The 18361-nt window shown below is 38.7% G+C and overlaps 1 protein-coding gene across 4 annotated transcripts in view; it reads right to left on the bottom strand.

Annotated features, from left to right (window-relative positions):
* COBLL1 (cordon-bleu WH2 repeat protein like 1) overlaps nt 1–18361 on the bottom strand; it is a 250763-nt gene that overhangs the window by 36715 nt on the left and 195687 nt on the right. For 3 of the 4 annotated variants that reach the window (XM_030208731.1, XM_030208728.1, XM_030208730.1), the window contains 7 exons: nt 16578–16678; nt 16242–16481; nt 13211–13367; nt 8738–8812; nt 6524–6746; nt 4427–4512; nt 301–1916 (listed from right to left, as the gene is read on the bottom strand). In XM_030208731.1, coding sequence (XP_030064591.1) covers nt 301–1916; nt 4427–4512; nt 6524–6746; nt 8738–8812; nt 13211–13367; nt 16242–16481; nt 16578–16678 — 2498 coding nt within the window. The remainder of the gene's footprint in view (nt 1–300; nt 1917–4426; nt 4513–6523; nt 6747–8737; nt 8813–13210; nt 13368–16241; nt 16482–16577; nt 16679–18361) is intronic. The other variant, XM_030208729.1, reaches the window with a different exon arrangement.

The raw sequence follows: 18361 nt of genomic DNA, 5'->3' as shown, positions 1-18361 counted from the left end.
TAAAAAAACGGACCACCTTGATGCAGGCAAGTGTAAGTGGGCTAGGAGAGAAAAGCATTTACAGGGATTTAATTTTAAAATCCATATGTACTTTCACATGCATAGTTTTCAACAGACTCCATATGGGTTACAAAAGTACCCGAGTTCCCTAGTTGGCTTACAATTTCAAAAGGGAAGAAACTGGGGAGTTCCCTTTGAAATAGCTTGTGAGCCTTCCCCCTTAACAGATTCTTTTCTATTTTAACACATCAATATGCCTTGCAGTTTTTGATACACACACACTATTTTTTTTTTTTTTACCTGCTCAGGAGCACTCTCTTTTGGTTTTCCAAACAACTTGGGCGATAAAGGATTCTTTGTTTCAGTCACAGGAGAAGTCACAGGAGAAAATGCATTACAAGTTTCCTCTTCCAAAGGTTGGATGACTGTAGTACAGGACTGACTGAAAGACTGGGATCTTTTGACAGCCGATGATACAGCACGTGCAAAGGGTGAGGGTGTGGTATTTGAATATGGTCTTGGGGTCACAAAAGTTCTCAGCTTTTCCATGTTTAATGGTACTGACTGACTTGCATGAAAACGTGAAGGGCTGTCTACTTTGATGGGAGATATAACAGAAACCTCCTCATATTTCTTTTCACCGCGGACACAATCAGAATTTTTTTCAATTGATTCTGTAGGTGCTTGACTTAAGTTATTAACAAATTGTATTGTTTTAAGAAGTGATAACTCATTCTTTTCCTGAGGTGATAACATATTATTTTCCATCTCTTTAAACTTTAGGTCATTTTGAGTTGGACTGGTAGCAGTGTTGGCACTCTTGGCCACTGCGGATTCTACATACAGCCCTGATACTCTTTTCTGCATCTGCAAATAAAATGAATTTTGTCTCACTTTAGGATATGCAGCATTTTGTTTTTCTTTTGTGTCAAAAGTAGTATTTGTATTATTTGACTTTTCTAGCACTGCTGTCAGTTCCTTCCTGAAGTCATTAATCGCTTCTGTTTGACCAGCTGCAGTAGCACATTTAAAAGAAGAGGTTGTTGCAGGACTGTCACTATAGTTGCTAGTACCATTCAGCTGATCATTCACTACCTTTGCAGATTTATACTGTTTGCCAGGTTGTAACGGTCTTTCAGAAACAAAAAGATTTCCAGTTTGAACCCCAAATTCTTTTGTGTTACACTTCAGAGAATTTTCTGAATTCTGTGACTGGGGCTCAAATGCCACATTCTTTTTGTTCATTATAGAGTCATTTGCAAAACACTTAAGTGCTTCCAAAGAGCCCTGTGGAACTATTTTGTAAGTAGTCATTCCAATCTTTGGTGTGTACTCTCTTGTAATCTCATTAGATGGCTTTGGTCTAGGTTCAGAGTTTTGCTTATACACTGGGTACATTCTTGAAAGTGAAAGAAGTGAATTTTGTGCACATATCCTTTGTGAAGTAAAATCAGTATCAACAGCATTCATGTTAGTACTCTCTCTTACGGGAGGAGAAATATTATGAACATTTTCTTGCTTTGGACTACGACAAACTTGGACAGATTTTTCTACAGTTGTCTCTTGAAATGAGTTCAAGATAGCTGTGTTCTGTGTACCATACTGAGGACTAGCCATTTCATTTAACATGTTACTGTCAATACCATTATAACACGAAGCAGTCTGAATTGCAGCATCTTGAGTTTTCACTGTCTTTGTGCTTACTTCATTTGGCATATATTGTGTTTGTCCTAGAACTAATTTGGAGCTATCTCCCTGAAGTAGGGAACTGTCCTTTTCAGGTTCTTGGTTGTGTGATGGTCTGTCATCTTGAAGTCTAACATTTACTGCAGCATCAGTTGTAATCACCTCTGTGGTTCTATTTATGCTTTCTTCTTTTCCATTAGAGATTCCTATGGTGACATCTTTACTGTAGGCTTTAAACAAATATAATGTTAACAAACATTTATGAAAAAATGGTATTCCTCCTCTTTCTCATTGTAAAATTCTACAGTACCATGCCTTCAAACTTCAAAGATCTAATTAAACACCAATGAACTGGAGAAATGGTTAAAAATGCTCTTGAATTCTTTTACCCTTTTTATAATAGTCTCTAGTGATCATGTCGTCTAGATTTTGAAATAAGTAGCATAGGTTGGCCCAATTGCCTACAAGGAGTTCTGCATGCTACCATGAAGGGGATCTGCACTGATCTCGAGTCAACTTCGGTCCATCAGCTCAACAGATGATGAGAAATGTGAAGGCTGTGAATGTTGCTTCCATAACAGCCAATACAACATTCTATATAAAGCACCTACCAAATCCACACGGAAAACATTTCTGACTAAGCATAGTCTATAAGGGGTGACTATATTTAGGCATGGTATAAAAGTGGCATAAATACCGGCGTGTAGGTTTAGGCACATTGGGCCATATTCTATAATTATACATATAAATTTTGGAATGCCCATAGAATGAGAAATGGAATGCTCCGCCCTTAACCACACACTCCTTTTTGTCTGCATGCATTAGAATTTAGGTGCAGTGCGTTACAGAATATGCTTAGCAAGTTATGGGGCCCTTTTACTAAGGCGCGTAGGCACCTACACACGTCCAAAGCGTGCCCCGGGCAGTAATTCCATTTTTGACACACATTCAAAACACATAGTAGAAAAAATATCTTCTATTTTCTACCACGTGGCGCTTACCCGGCAGTAATCAGCAGTTTATGTGCACTGGCCGCTTACTGCCCCATTACCACGAGACCTTACCGCTAAGTCAATGGGTGGCGGTAAGGTCTAGGCCAAAAATGGACATGCACTGGTTTTAATTTTGCCGCATGTTCATTTTTGACTACAAAAAAAAGTTCCTTTTTCTAGGCGTGCTGAAAAAAAATGACCTGCATGCGTCCAAAATACGCGCCTACACCAGCGCAGGCCACATTTAGGTGCGCCTTAGTAAAAGGGCCCCCTAGTGTATAAATTCTAATTATTGCCAATTAGTGCTTATTATTAAGTGCTGTTAACAACACTGATTTGCTTCTTAAGCCAATTAAGTTATGCTCGTTGTTACAGAATACGCTTGGATTTCAGCATGTAATGCTAGGTGCGCTATACAGAATCCAGGGGATAAGGTCCCCAAGGGGGCTATGGTGCATAGCTCATTGTTAAAGCTGGCCATTTGAATGGTTATCTCATTTTTAACTTACACCAACGAGAGTCCTGTGTAATAAATGACAATTAGCAGGTTTGGCTACCAATTTGCTCATCAATCCCTCAGTCTGACAAGTGTTCAGCTAATTACCCATACAACTCTAGGATTCATTTATAGTAATATTTTCTAGAATATTTTATGAGCTTCAAAACAAGGAGGCAATTCTATAAGTGGGTTCCTCCTTCTAGGCAACCCAATGTTGTATGGTGAAAGCTTATTCTATAACGGCATCTGGGTGCCCAGATTCCATGATAGAATACTAGTTTAATCTTGTTGCAGTGCACATTACATTTAGGAAGGGATACTTAAACCAGCCATAGATTTGATAAAACTGTAGGTGCCAAAATGCTGCAAGGGCACATACAAATTACAGAATTCTGCAAGTTGCACATGTAAGTAACAGCCCTGCCCTTGCTCCGCCTCCTTACATTTAGGCACTATACCCCGGATTCTAAATAATGTGACCAAAATTGTGCATGCAAATCCGGTCATATTCTGGATTGGTGCATGTAATTTAATTACTTAACAAGCTAAACAGCGCCAATAAATTGCCACTTAATTACTGATACCAATTGGCATTAATTAGAATTTACACACACAACTTGCTTTGCGTACTCCATAAAGCAGTGCACATAAATTCTAATGCATGCTACCAAAAGGGGCGTGGCCATGGGTTTTATAGCATACACCTGCTCTGTGCCTAACTTAGGCACTGGTATTTCTTGGTGTAAATGGATGCACCTAGAGATAGGCGCAGGCATGGCCGCTAGGTGTATTCTATAAACCGGCCAGGTGTATTCTATAAAGAGTGCCTAAATCTAGGCACAAATATTACCAGCGATGATTTTCAGGCACCATATATAGAATCTGGTCCTATGTCACTTATACACATCCACACAGAACAGTGCTTAGTTGTTTTGCTGCCACTTATGAATTTGTGTACACTTACCCACAAAAGTGCCAGCATTCTGTTCACTTACATAAATGTAGGGCTTTGTTACAGAATTGCCCTTTATATGGTCAGTTATTTCATCGGGTCACAGTAAATACACATACTCGCATAAGCTCTATTTGTTAACACAAAATGTCCCAAGATATTTTTATTGATTTTAATTGGTTTTGGGGGGGGGGGGGGGAACAAGAAACAAGTTTGAGCAATTTAGGTGCATGAGGATAGCTATTTAACTATGTCCTAAAATCAAGACTAAAAAAAAAAACAAAAAAAACAACTTACCATCCACATTTGGGTCCAGTATTTTTAACTGTTTGTTTTCTTCCAGTGTAACATTTTCACTTCTGTCTGCTTCAGAATACAGCTCCCTAAAAAATATGGCATTAAAATAATACTCAATAATGCACTGACAATTAAACCATTATAAATGAGCCAAAACACTGAAATGTTGAATAATGATGGTAAATCCTATTCATAATATTGGTGTTCACTGGCAAAAGTTTTTATTTTTATTAGATCACCACCAAGAACTAGATTTAAAATGAAGTGAACTGCTGAAGGAAAAACCAAAGTTTGATTTGTCATCTTGATATGTCTCAATGCTTTTATAAAGTTTTAAAAGAGGTTCACAATAGAAAACAGTACTTATTCATAAAAACATAAGCAATACATCATAAGAATATTGTCAATAATACATCAGTCAACAAAATCAACTTCATATGACCACAATCCTGATTAAAATTGATGTTACTAGCTTCTGTCATGGGTGTGTTTTACAACTGCGATCAATGATCACAGTTTTAACCCATTGCTATAAACCATCCGAATCAAACACGTTCTACTCCTTGGTTACTTCCAATTACCAATTGTTTTTAAACTTCATTAACAAAACATAAGGGAAGAAAACCCTGTAAAACTCTACCATCCAGTATCATCTTCTAACTTAAGAAACAAACAAGTCTGGAAATTAATGTTTCTCTTTTACAATAGTTCAGGTCTTTAAAACTAAACCTTTATTCCTTTTATTATGTACACACTGGATAAAGGGGACACACTATAATCCATGAAATGTGGCATTATTTATTGCAGTTTACACCAGACTATTCATTTTAAAAAATAGCTGAAAAATATTAAATATGTTCAATGTTAAAGGGGAATATACATTCATTTGTTTAGATTATTTAGCATGGCTAACAAACTGCAATAAAAAAAAAAAAAAGATCCCCCCTAAAAACATATTTTGCATATAAGCTTAAGTTTTGTTTGCTCATACAGTCATAAAGCTCTCTTTTTATTAGTGCAGTGTTTCCCAAGTCAGCCCTGGAGTACCCCATTGCCAGTCAGGTTTTCAGGATATCCACAATGAATATACATGCAGTTGATCTGCATACACTGCCTCCATTATATACAAATCTCTTTCATGCATATCCATTGTGGATATCCTGACTGGCAAGTGGGTTCTCCAGAATCGACTTGGGAAACACTGTATTAGTGCATGGATTTGTCAATCAGCTATCATTCATGGTTAGATAGAACTGTGGTTCTCAAACCTGTCCTGGGGACCACCAGTCAGTCAGGTTTCAGGGTATCTCTAATCAATATGTATAACTGAGATTTGCATATTACATGGGTGACAGGCATGTAAATCTGTCTCATGCATATTCTCAGGGATATCCTGAGAAGCTGACTGGCTGGTGGTTCCCCAGGACAGGTTTGAGAACCACTGGGATAGATGTGTCTGACCTACTGGTACTGCTGAAAGCAAACTTTAGAAAAAACCAGAAGTAGAGAGGAAAAATATTCCTTTAAAATACACACCCATTTTAACCCCAATTTTTTTTTCTTCTCAAAAACAAACACTATGCCCAGATGACATAGAAAACTCCTTGCGGACTAGGAGGAGATTCTAGTAGGATCAAATCAGGTCATCTCTGTAGTATACTCATCCTCAGCTGCCTCCAATGGACAGATGAACTGGAGCTCTTCCTACATAAAGAGACTAAACCTTTCAACAATAAAAATAGAAGCACTTAGTTTCCAGACACATATTTATGTTTCATTGCTCTGGAACAGGATAAAAGGATAAAGTCTCAGGAGACTTACAAATACACAAGACGTATTTGTTCTAATGTGATCCAAGGACTATTGCACTGAAAAGCAGTGAGCAAAGTCAGTGGGTGGGCATGATGAGGAAGACAGACTGTGCAGTGGAGGAAACCCAATAGTTGACTTAAAAAAATAGTTTGATGAAAAAAATTCAGCCAAGAAGAAAACGAATCTTTTTAAGATTCTCTTATATGTAGTTTTAAATGTATACATCTATTAGGTGCCTTCCACATTCGCTGTAGACACACTACTGTTTTATTTCTGATTACTTACTTGTTGTTATCCAAGTTCATGTGATCCTGTTTTTCTTCCTCAGAGCTTTTCAAATTATTTTCAGTAGCATTTTCAGGTGCAGATACAGTAGATTCAGTAGATACAGCTGAGGTAGAAACCTCTTCAGCCTCAAGAACAGTACCTGTACTCTCTTCATTATGATGTGCATTGGTCTCTTCCTTTTCATCAATCTCTTTCAAGCTATATTCATAGCCAAGTAGATCTGTATCCACAGAGAAACAAGTATGCTGAGTGTAAATACTGAGATAATGGACAAATTCAGTTACTATATAATCTCCCAAGTTCAGTGCTTTTATGTAATGAGAAAAAAAATGTGAAGCTTTGTCTTCATATCTTATACAGAGAGATAGGTATTGGAGGGAGGAAAACAGACAACCTCAGCTTGGTTTTAAAATTTCAGCAAATGAAATAAAAGATTATTAATACAGAAGGGTCTGTGCATATTCAACAGGATTTACTGCATTCAACATTTGTTTAGATTATTTGACAGAGGTTCTTTATTAAGAAAAGAAATTCCAGCTAAGCTACTGGGCATAGCTTAGTGATACAAAACTATATGTGAATAAGGTCAACAATAATAATAATAATAAATGTTAGCCAGTTAACTTAGGCATCCTTTTACAAGCTGCAGTAAAACGTGGCCTTAACACGCCCTTATGAAGGTTTTTCCCCACACATTAAGGCTATTTTCACTGCAGCCAGAAAATGGACGTTTCTATTTTTTCTATTAACGGCCATACACTAATATTTAAACAAAACAACTCCAAAGATTAGCGTGATAAAATTCTCTATAATGTTTTTTTAAATATATTTTGCAATCCAAGTATAATTATCATACTAATCACAGAATCCCAGATTTGTTTACTAAAGGTAAAAAATGCGCAAAGGAGGAAAAAGGACCTCAGTAGACTGTGGTTTGTTGCATACGACGACAATTTGATAATCACCCTGAGTTGCAATATTGTCCATAACACAGTGCACAGAATCAATCATCGGTCCAGAAAAAAACCTCCGTTTCAGTGGTGCCTCCAGTGTTTTTTTTTCTACCTTAAGCATATACTAATGTTGCCATTAGTGCAAGGCCATTAAAAAGAATTACTGCAGGAACACTTACCAACACCTATTTTGTAGGCAGTAAGGGCTCATGCAGTAATCCTACACTAACCAGTTAGTGTGCAATAATGCAGAAGCGCTAACTGATCAGTGCAGGAACACTACTACTACTTAACATTTCTAAAGCACTACTAGGGTTACGCAGCACTGTACAGTTTAACATAGGAGGACAGTCCCTGCTCAAGGAGCTTACAATCTAAAGGGCAAATGTACAGTCAGTCAAATAGGGGCAGTCTAGATTTCATTAATAGGTATAAAGGTTAAGGTGCCGAAGGCAACATTGAAGAGGTGGGCTTTGAGCAAGGCACACTAACTCTCCACCATAAAGACATGCCCCCTCCAACAAAAATGTTAAAATATTCTTTTAGGGCACAGCTAATGCACGCCAATTTGGAACTTACTGCAGGACACCCGAGCCTGTCCAGTGATAAGCCAGTTTAAGCTGCGGTAAGAATACATTAGCATTTATCGCAGCTTAGTAAAAGAAGCCCTTAGCAAGTTAACAAAAGAGTAAGCGCTAAAAACTGTGGTTCAGCAAATTAACTGTTTAGTTGAAGGTTTTTTTTAAACTGGCTATATTCAGAAGCACTGACTTTTCTGGATGAGCCACTGAATATCCAGTTAGCATTAACAGGAACGAATGCTGTTTAATACTTCCCTTTTGCGTTATAATCTCTAGACTATTTGGAAATTACACATAAAAGCTATCTCACATACTCTATATTTATTATTGAAAAACATTTCAAATCCCTAACAAATAATAAGCAATACTAATACAAACCCAGAGCCTGTGTTACATATTGCTAATTAGTTACCAGATTACAAGTTAACATTACAGTAAGAAACATACTAAAGCTTCATATTTTGGGCTTGATGTACTTAGTTTTCTTGTTTGTTTTTCATTTTATTTCTATGGAGAAAATGCTTAGTACAGATGCCCCTTTGAGTGGTAACTTGAGGACTTTAAAGTTGGATCAAATCTCAAGAGACAAATGTAGGAGAGGAAAAGAAGACAGGAGAATAGAGAAGAAACTGAAAATAGAAAGAAAAACACTGCTCTGTGATGGTATGATGAGCTACCTGTTGGAGAGTGTACTTCAGCATATGCCCCTTCACTGTCAACTTTCGGATGCACTGCTTCTTCTGATTCCAATACTGAAACATAAGAATATTTACAGCATAAACAAACTGATTTAGGAAATACATTATTTTATTAATTTGCAACATTAAATGTTTTTAATATCTTCTACAAACAGCAACAAATTCAATCAGATAAAATGTCAAGAACTAATACATACAGTTTTCAACTCTTGTCCTCAAGGATTGTAGGTCTAGTTTCCAGGGTAACCAAGTTCTGCTAATTAGTCTTACAGGTCCTACACACTAAAAAATGCTAAAAAAATAAAATAAAATAGTATGTGCATTTAAAAAAAATGTAACATGCACACTACATACAAGGAAGGTAAGAAAGCTACAGGACTGCAAATCCATTTCTAAAAAAAAAATTCACATGCAATGCAGGTAAGTATGCTTGGAGATTTTAAAATGCAATCTCTGTGCACAGTTTGCCTCCCTATCTTTGCTTTTGTTTTTGTGTGTATTTTATTTTAATTGCTCACAATTTGGAGACAAAAGCTTATTTTTCTTAAAGTAATTTATTTTTCTGTTTGTTTCTATTATTACTTTTTATGTTGCATGTTGTTTGTTTTAATATATTTATTATAGTTCATATATTGGTTGCAGCCTTCTTAAAATAGTAGATGATGCAGGATATAAGTTCTGCTTAAATTAGAGTATGCATGCTATTAACAGAGAATCATCATTGGGGACAAGGCAGGTGTTAAAACTTAGGCATCAACAAGCATGTTAATAGGGTATGGGGGGGAGGCATATCTTTTAGCACACATCCACTCAAGCTTAGGGGTCCTTTCACTAAGGTGTGCTAGCAGATTTAGCATGTGATAACGATTAGCGTGCACTAAATGCTAAGATACGCAAACATTTGGATAAGAATACAGTCGGTATCTTAGTAAAAAAAAACCCTTAATTTACATCAGATATTCATTTATATTCACATACATCTACAGAAAGTTCTTCTAAGACTTGCCTAGGATGCAAGTTAGAGCTTCCATACACAGCACACTATTTTCTGTACATGCTAAGTTTCATAAGTTGTCATTTTCATTTTTCTTGTTTTGTTGTAAAGATGATTTATGTTTTGAAGAATAGCACATACTGCTAATGAAAATAGAGCAATTTGGGGTCTTCTATCATTTTGTTTTTAAAAACTACATGAGAAATGTTGACATTTCCTATGCTATTTTAAATGAATGCTCATCCCTAATGGAATACTTCAAAAGACTTCATTTGGATAATATGAAAACCAGACCTGTCCGGGGCACTCATAGCCCCTGCTCTAAATACCATATAAAGGACTCTGGGTCCTTATCCCAGTATTATTGTTCTGAATTCTGGCTCCATTAAGTCTGTATAGTTGGTATAGCTAGTTTGGGGAGCAGAAAAGCTGTACTTCCGTTTTGTTTCCTCAACCTGCCCCATGTTCCTGCTTCTCAAAAAACCTGTGATCATGGACCTATTAGGTAAACAAATACCTTCCAGGTTTTCTCAAATACTGCTCCTCCTTACATTATTTACCAGGTTTAATGACTTTCTGTTGTTGGATAAGTAAAGAAAATCCATTCTGCAACTCAAATTCTTAGACATCAGTCACAATAACTGAGGAAAGCCTTTAGTATGCACCTTATTTATAAGTTTACTCGGAATAAGTTCTCTTACTACAGTAAAGCATTGTTGCTCACTAGATCTTTTTTCCCTTAGACAGCAGGGTTAATCAGGTATACAAATAGTGAGATCATTGCATATCACCAGGACAAATAGCCTAGGATAGAACAGCTCTCCCAGAGCTCAGAACTTGGTATAAGGATCTGAATATCTGCAGCCATTCCTATGCGCAGCATTCTCTTCAGCTCCTCCATTTCTTCCATAGCTCATGTAGTAATGTGCCTCTTGGGTAGGTGGGAGGAATTGTGATCAATCCTGCTGTGATTGCCTATGCCAAAGTTGCCTCTGTGAAATGTACAGCTGGCTCATCTGTAAATTATTACATTTGATTTTTCACCAATTTATAAGTTGAGACCCACAACATTTTAGGTGCCTGCATCAGGAGTCTAATGCACTATGCCAAAACATGGCCAGGATGAGTCATGTTTCTCCAGCTGCAAGTTCTGAAAGATGTTTTATCTTCGATTTAGTATAAATAGAAGTTTTCATAACAACCTTTGGACTCCTTGTTTTGGACCTCACTTTCTTGTTTTGCTATTTGTTGCAAGTGAGAATCTTCCTTTCCTTGCTCCTGTCTTGACCAGGACAAGCAGCCATGGATGAAATAGCTCTCCAAGACCTCAAAACTTTGGTGTAAAGATTCAAACATTGGTAGCCATGCCCTCGGGCAGCACTCTCCTCAGCTTCACCATTAGCTCCAAAGCTCATGCAGTAATGCAACTCTTGAGTAGGTGGGAGGAATTATGTGATCCTGCTGTCTACAGAAAACATCTGTTACAGGTGAGCAACACTGCTTTTTTTCCCCCCATCAACATGCAGAATGAAGTTAGGCACACAACTGGGTGACTCCCAAGCTCTGATCAGCATCTCTGTGTTTTGCCTATTTTCAGGAGCAGCTGGCACATAGAAAGGTGTGAGTTGGAAAATTAGACTGCTTAGTATAGCGCAGGTTCAAACAGTAATGCAAGGTGAAGGTTATAAAGCAAGGATTGGATTGCTGCTTTGCAAATATGTGGTATACAGTGAAGTGGACTCTAGGAGAGGTAGAGTAGCTATAGTGTTTCTGATCTGATGTGATTTCATTTTAGTTAGAGGAGCACCTGTTCATGTATAAACCTGAATACAGAATGCTAGCCAATTTACTGGAGTTCATTTGTTGACTGGAATTCTGGACAATTGTGTTCGGGTCAAAAGAGACAAAGGACCTGTGTAGACTTTCTGATGAGTTCACTTTTAAGGTAATAAGCAAGACCACATTTACAATCCACAGAATGGAGGGCTCTCTCGTGTGGATTTTGGCGAGTCTTTGGACAAAAAGTAGGAACAACTATTTCCTCGCTTACATGGAAGGACATATTAAAGAAAGAAAAAAAAAATGACAAAACATTGGAAGGCACAGAGGAAAAAAATCTCTAAAAAAAAAAAAATAGGGAGAGCTTTGTTTATGAGAAATGATAGGCTTCTGGCTTCCCACTATATCAATCACAGGCAGAGTGGAAAAACTAAATCAAGACTGAGGAGTTAAAAGACTGCTGTGCACAGGAAGGACCATGTATGTTCAGAACGCTACACTAACTTCTGAAATCTGGGAGAGCTGTACCATTCTGGTGACATGTGACATTTTCTGCTTGTGTACCTGATACAATTCTGCTTATTGATGGGAAACCACAACAAGGGTAAACATAGTTGTTTTTAAATACCTGTTAGCCCCAACATCATTTGGCAATGATTAAAATCCTTCACTGAACCACACTATCCTCTTGGTTTTTTTTTTTTTGTACGTCTGTCTTGATTAGTTTGGAATCAACAAAGAATAGGAACTGTTCAATATGGAGTCTGTTTACTATAGTGTGGTAAGTGCAAAATTTAAGGTGCATCAGCAAATAATGCAGGACCTGCACTGCACTGGCAGATAAGCTTTATCTGCTAATGCATATAACATGGACTCAAAGCTCGAACATTTTTTTTTTTTAATGTCATAGTTCAGCCCTCATCATGATCACTTCCCCCCAGCCTGATATGGTACCCCTCAACATTACCTTACTCCTCCTGCGTCCACCTCTACCCTGTGGATACGCTAAAGTTCAAAGGGGTGGCTATAACTCCCTAGTGGTAGTACCACAAAACTGATGCTAGCAACCATTTTGAAAGAGAAATTATGGGGTGGGAGTGGATGGATTTGTCCCTGCCCCATTCACTAGACTATAAGGGTGACACCTGGAAGAGTTCTAGGGGTGAGTCTGTTGGGGTTGGGGAGGAAGGGTGAACATAAGGGGGGGTCACCTGATCAGTGAGAGGGTGATGCTTGAGGGGGGGGGGTGAATAATCAGAGGGGTTTTTCCCTGAGATGGTGTTAAAGTTCAGCTGTGCTATAAGTAGTCAAGTCAGCTAATGTGTCGTTATGTCACAAGTTAGCTATCAGTGCTGGCCTTGCCCTATCTCTGTCCGTGCCCACTCTGACCCCTAATTCCACTCTTACCCATCCTAAGCAGCTAGCAGGGGATTTTCACTGTGCTGGCTGGCTTTAGAATGCAGTAGCTCTTAACACAGACACATACTAACTGCTACTACATGCTAATACCTGCACTAGCTCCTTAGCACAGCTTAGTAAACAGTCCCCTGGGTGTTTGTGTAAAGTGCTATTCGCTTTTTCAGTTGTTACTACCACGTGGAACTATAACGCATCTGTATGAGCAATGTAAGATGCACAGTAAAACGCTTAGATTTCAGAAGCAGAAAAACAATGATTACCAGTTTCATTACTATTTTCATCATTTTGGTCTTGCTGGATTTTTGATGTTGGAGAAGGTGGGAGTGGGGCTTTGCGTTTTGTTCTTTTCAAAGAAGAGCTGGACGAGGATGTGGAACTGAGCTGTAAAGACCCAGTTCTTATTATTCTTGACATCTCCTGAGTAAATAAAGTTGATAGTACTATAAGAGACAAGAGAGAAATACTATACACATTTAAAGTTAAATCATGAAAACAATGCGATTGTTAAAGTAAGGAGTCATGGCTAATTTAATCATTCAAAAAGTGGACCACACAGAAGGAAATCCTGGAGATGAGGGAAGAACTTAGTCAGCTAGCACTGATTTTTAGTACAACAAGGCTATGTTTAGGTGTCTAGCCCATACTGAACAAATAACTTGCCTGATACAAAATATTCCAAGTAGCTTGGTGCTCAGTCACCCTTTCCCTGGGTCACCTCAATCTGACTTACTAGACCTGTGGTTTACCAGCTTCCTCTCACACATCTAAATCTTTAAACAACTGTCCTACGAACCACCGCATCTCTGGTTCTAACCCTTTTAAATCCCCCCTCCCCTTAAAAATGAATTTGGAATATATGCTTCCCATCATGAAATGGGCTCCTCAAATGTGAAAGTGCCATAGTCCCTGTCAAAAAAATAGCAATTTCCTCCCCTACCCTTCTAATGTGGTCTTGGTTAATAACTAACCCTTTAACTTCACAGTCCAAATCCATGGAGTTGTTTTATCTAGTTCCATGATCCAAATCTCTAATAGTTTAGAGGCCCCAGAACCCCAAGACCTCACCTAAGCTTTCTGAAACGTGCTCCAAACCTCCACTCCCATCTCTAATCCTTTTAAAGACAGTGGCAGAATTAGAGTATATCGTTCCTACCATTGTCATATCAAATTCAAAATGGTGAAAGTTTCATTTCAATCTGGTGTTACCAAACAGGACATATTTTTCCCCTACCACCAGCTTTCAAGAGATATCTTTGAATGATAAATAATGACACTAGTAAGGGAATGGGAGGGTTCCTGAGGTCTTATGGTGGTGGAGACTACTAGACTTAACAAGAATTTTGATTATGAGAGTGAGGGAGCCAACAGACTAGAAGGGATTTTAATTGTGGGAGTGATGGCCATCAGAACACCAAACATTTCAGGGGAGGAGGCTTAATATCTTTAGGGCCTCCAAGATGATCTCAGGCCAAAGGACCATTTTCTAGAAAACACAACTAAGGTTAGTGAGTTAATAATTTGGAGATGGGCTATACTAGTGCAACTGAGTATATACATGCGTATGTGCTCAGGCATGAGCACTTACACCAACCATAGGAGCTGGCTTATTATGTGTGTAAACCTTATTGCTAGAGTCCTGCTCACACTCCAGCCAGACTATCTGTATGCCTACCTATAAAATATGCACTATGTAAGATATACACATATCTACATACGTGCTTAGGCTTGTTTTTGGCACTTGCTCACATATGTGCACACATGCCTCTTATTATGCCATTATTATAATTAATTTACATGCATAATCAGCATGTAAATGTTAGCACCTATTTTATACAATTACCCCTTTTCAGTCACAGTCTAGTCAAATTTCATCTCAGATTCAAATTCTAACAGAGTAGGGAAACAACTCTTGCCATAATTTTGTTGCAGAAGCAAATAAAGGAATTTAAAATAATGTTTAAATCCTATAAGTATTTACAGTTATATTTCAAACTTATCATTAGACAAACTCTGTATCCTTTTGATACAGCAAGAATTTGACTTGATTCACAAGCAATTATCCTACTTGGTGATGCTAAACACATACTGAGAACAACTGAATCTGTTCCTGTGGGAATCCAGTTAGTCTTGTTGTCAGAATAGCCAGAGTGATTATGCATTAGATAGATGTGAATGTATGGCCTCCAATGCAAATTTCCTTCATGCACACATTGCAGAAATTCCCCAAAAATGAATGGCTGGCAATTCCATAAGACAGGTTTGGAAACCAATGCTTCGGCTTTCAATATCTGGTTATTTTAAAGCCGACTAACACTGGGCGCTTAAGTTGTATAAGAATAGGCCAGACATTTAAGCTGAATGCCAGCACTTAAGTGACTAAGTGCTGACTCCACTCTAGAATACCCCCAAGAAAGCCCACTTTGTGTTCGGCGCTAACCATGATATTTAGCGGCATTAGCCGGTAAAGTGCTGCTGAATATTAGCAGCTAGCCCTGACCAAGTGAATTGACTGGTCAGTGGCCAGCTAAACCATTTTGAGTATTGGGTAGAGAACTTCTTAAAAGACAGAATACAGCAATATAAACTGATATGGGATCCTAATTAGAATTAATTAATTTCATTTAAAAGTGTATGATATACAGCCCTGTTTACTAAGCCGCGCTGTAGGCGCACTAATGTTTTTAGCGCACACAACACTAGAGACGCCCATAGGAATAAATGGGTGTCTCTAGCATTAGTGCACACTAAAAGCTTGCGCGTGTCTTAGTAAACAGGGCCCATAGCTTCCAATTACTGGCCTAGAGCAGTGGTTATAAAAGCAGCCTGGGTTTCAGGATATCTACAGTAAGTATGCATGAGATACACAGAGACTCTGTGCATGCAGACCTCTCTACTGCATATTAATTGCAAATATCCAGAAAAACTGATATGTGGTGGTCCTCCCAAGACAGGTTTGAAAACTACTGGCCTAAAGATTTGTCCTTCTTTACTACAAACTATTTGTGTCAAGAAAATTCAAGTAGATGCATACTTTCACTAAGGGAAAAGTACCAATGGAGACTTGCACCTACTTTTTCAGTGGGGACCTTGCAGTTTGGAAATACTTCATGTACTTTCACCCGCACATGGGGTGCACAATTTTCAAATAGCTATGTAAAAATTTTTGAAAATGATCTAACAGTACTACAATAAAAACAAAAATCCTATTTAATTGCCTATTATAACAATGTCCAATAACATTCTCAGTTGCTTATAATTTGGTAGGGAAAATAACATTTTTCCGGTACTGACCTTATCCGCTCCATCAACACTGACAGATTTAACAATTAAAGATCCTGAATGAAACGGATTGGGAACCATATTGTTTTGAACACTTAGAGAAACATGCATTGGTGGCAAAGGAGCTCTTCTTTTCTTTGGCATCTCAAATGGCAGTGTATGTGAATTATAGTGCCTGATGAGAGTACTAGATCTTGTTAAACTTGCTGGTCTTTGTTTGCTGAGCAGTGGTGTTGCAGGGGCACTTGAAGTCTAATGGGAAGTAAGGAAATTAATTTAGATATCAGAATAGATAGTAGCACAATATTTGTAATTACTTCATTTACATTAATACCATAATGCGTTTACCTGTTCCCGTTTCTTTTTACTCCTCCGGAAAAAGCTGAAGAACCCTTTCTCATTTTCTTTCTGCTTTAGCATATCTAAATGTTGAGAGATTTGGGAGGAATCTAAAATAAAAAAAACATGTCTTAACATCATGAATGCCCCTGCTATTTCATAAAAGTACAATTCTGTAAACCAAACTTACAAAAAGGACATTGCCTCTACAGGGCCGGTGCTAGGATCTCTGACGCTCCCCTGCAAACTATCAGTTGGCATGCCCCCCTCCCCCGGCCCAGAATGTCCTTTCTCTCTTCTCCCTCCCCACCCCCTTTTTCAGGCCAGTGCCTTAAAAGGTGAAGAATAAAAGTTTTGGTTATTTTACTCAACAGCTTTTTAATTTACCTAAACACTTCCCATATGTAGATATAAATATCATGAAATAAAATTGAATATCACAAACTGTTCAAAAATTACTATAGCTGGTGGAAACAGCACTAAGGGAAAATTAGGTTCTTACCTTGGTAACTTTCTTTCCTTATTCATAGCAGATGAATCCATTACAAGTGGGTTGTGTCCATCAACCAGCAGGGGGAAATAGAGAGCACTGAAAAACCATAGTGCCTCATGGCCCGCTAGCTCCATCTGCCTCTTCAGTATTTGAAGCTTCCAAAGCACTGTTACACCGCAAAGCATAATAACATGAACTTTCCTCACAGCGGATGAACGCCCCAAAACTGGAGCTATAAGTCAAAGGAGGGAATGGACTCATCCTCCTGGAGGGAATTAACTCATCCTCCTGTAACTGAACAGAAATCCTGAAGACTGTTTTCCAACTTCTCCCAATGAGGGAACATATCTACAGGAAAAACTGAACATAAAAGTAACATGAATCACTGAGGGAGGGCTCATGGATTCATCTGCTATGACTAAAGGAAAGAAAATTACCAAGGTAAGAACCTAATTTTCCCTTCCTTGTCATCAAGCAGATAAATCCATTACGAGTAGGATGTATCAAAGCAATCCCTAGATAGGGTGGGAACAAGTCAACCCACGCGCCAGCACTTGTGCTCCAAAATGCGCATCCCTCCTTGCAGCCACATCCAGCCTGTAATGTCGGGCAAATGAGAGCTTAGACGCCCATGTCGCTGCACTGCATATCTCTTGAAGAGAGAGTGCTCCAGTTTCAGCCGAAGAAGAGGAAATCGCTATTGTGGAATGTGCCTTAAAGGCTTCAGGCGGAGGCCAGCCAGATAGCAGATATGCTGAAAAGATAGCTTCTTTGAGCCAATGGACTATAGTGGCCTTAGACGCTGAAGACCCTCTGCGCGGACCTAACAAAAGAACAAAAAGATGGTCAGAGGTCCTGAAGGCATTTGACATGCGCAGATATTGCAACAGAGCCCTTTGCACATCCAGAAGGTGCAACTGCCCATAGGCTTCTGGAAACTCCTCTTTAGAAAAGGAGGGCAGGAAAATAGGCTGGTTTAGGTGAAACGCTGAAACCACCTTAGGCATGAAGGAAGGCACTGTACGTACCATTACTCCGGACTCTGAGAATTGCAGAAATGGGTCTCAACAGGACAACGCCTGGAGCTCAGATACCCGCCTCGCTGATGTCACGGCCACCAAAAAGACAGTCTTTAAGGTCACATCCTTCTCCGAAGCTCACCTAAGCGGCTCGAAGGGCGAACACTGAAGGGCCTTTAAAACTAACCCCAGGTTCCAGGCCGGACACGGAGCCCGCACGGGAGGACGGAGCCGAAGCACCCCTCTAAGAAACCGTGTCACATCTGGGCAAGCAGCCAGAG

This window comes from Microcaecilia unicolor, chromosome 7 (genome assembly GCF_901765095.1).
Source record: "Microcaecilia unicolor chromosome 7, aMicUni1.1, whole genome shotgun sequence".
NCBI lineage: Eukaryota > Metazoa > Chordata > Amphibia > Gymnophiona > Siphonopidae > Microcaecilia > Microcaecilia unicolor.
The sequence above is the reverse complement of the archived record's forward strand: the minus strand, read 5'-3'. Positions and strand labels throughout refer to the sequence as shown.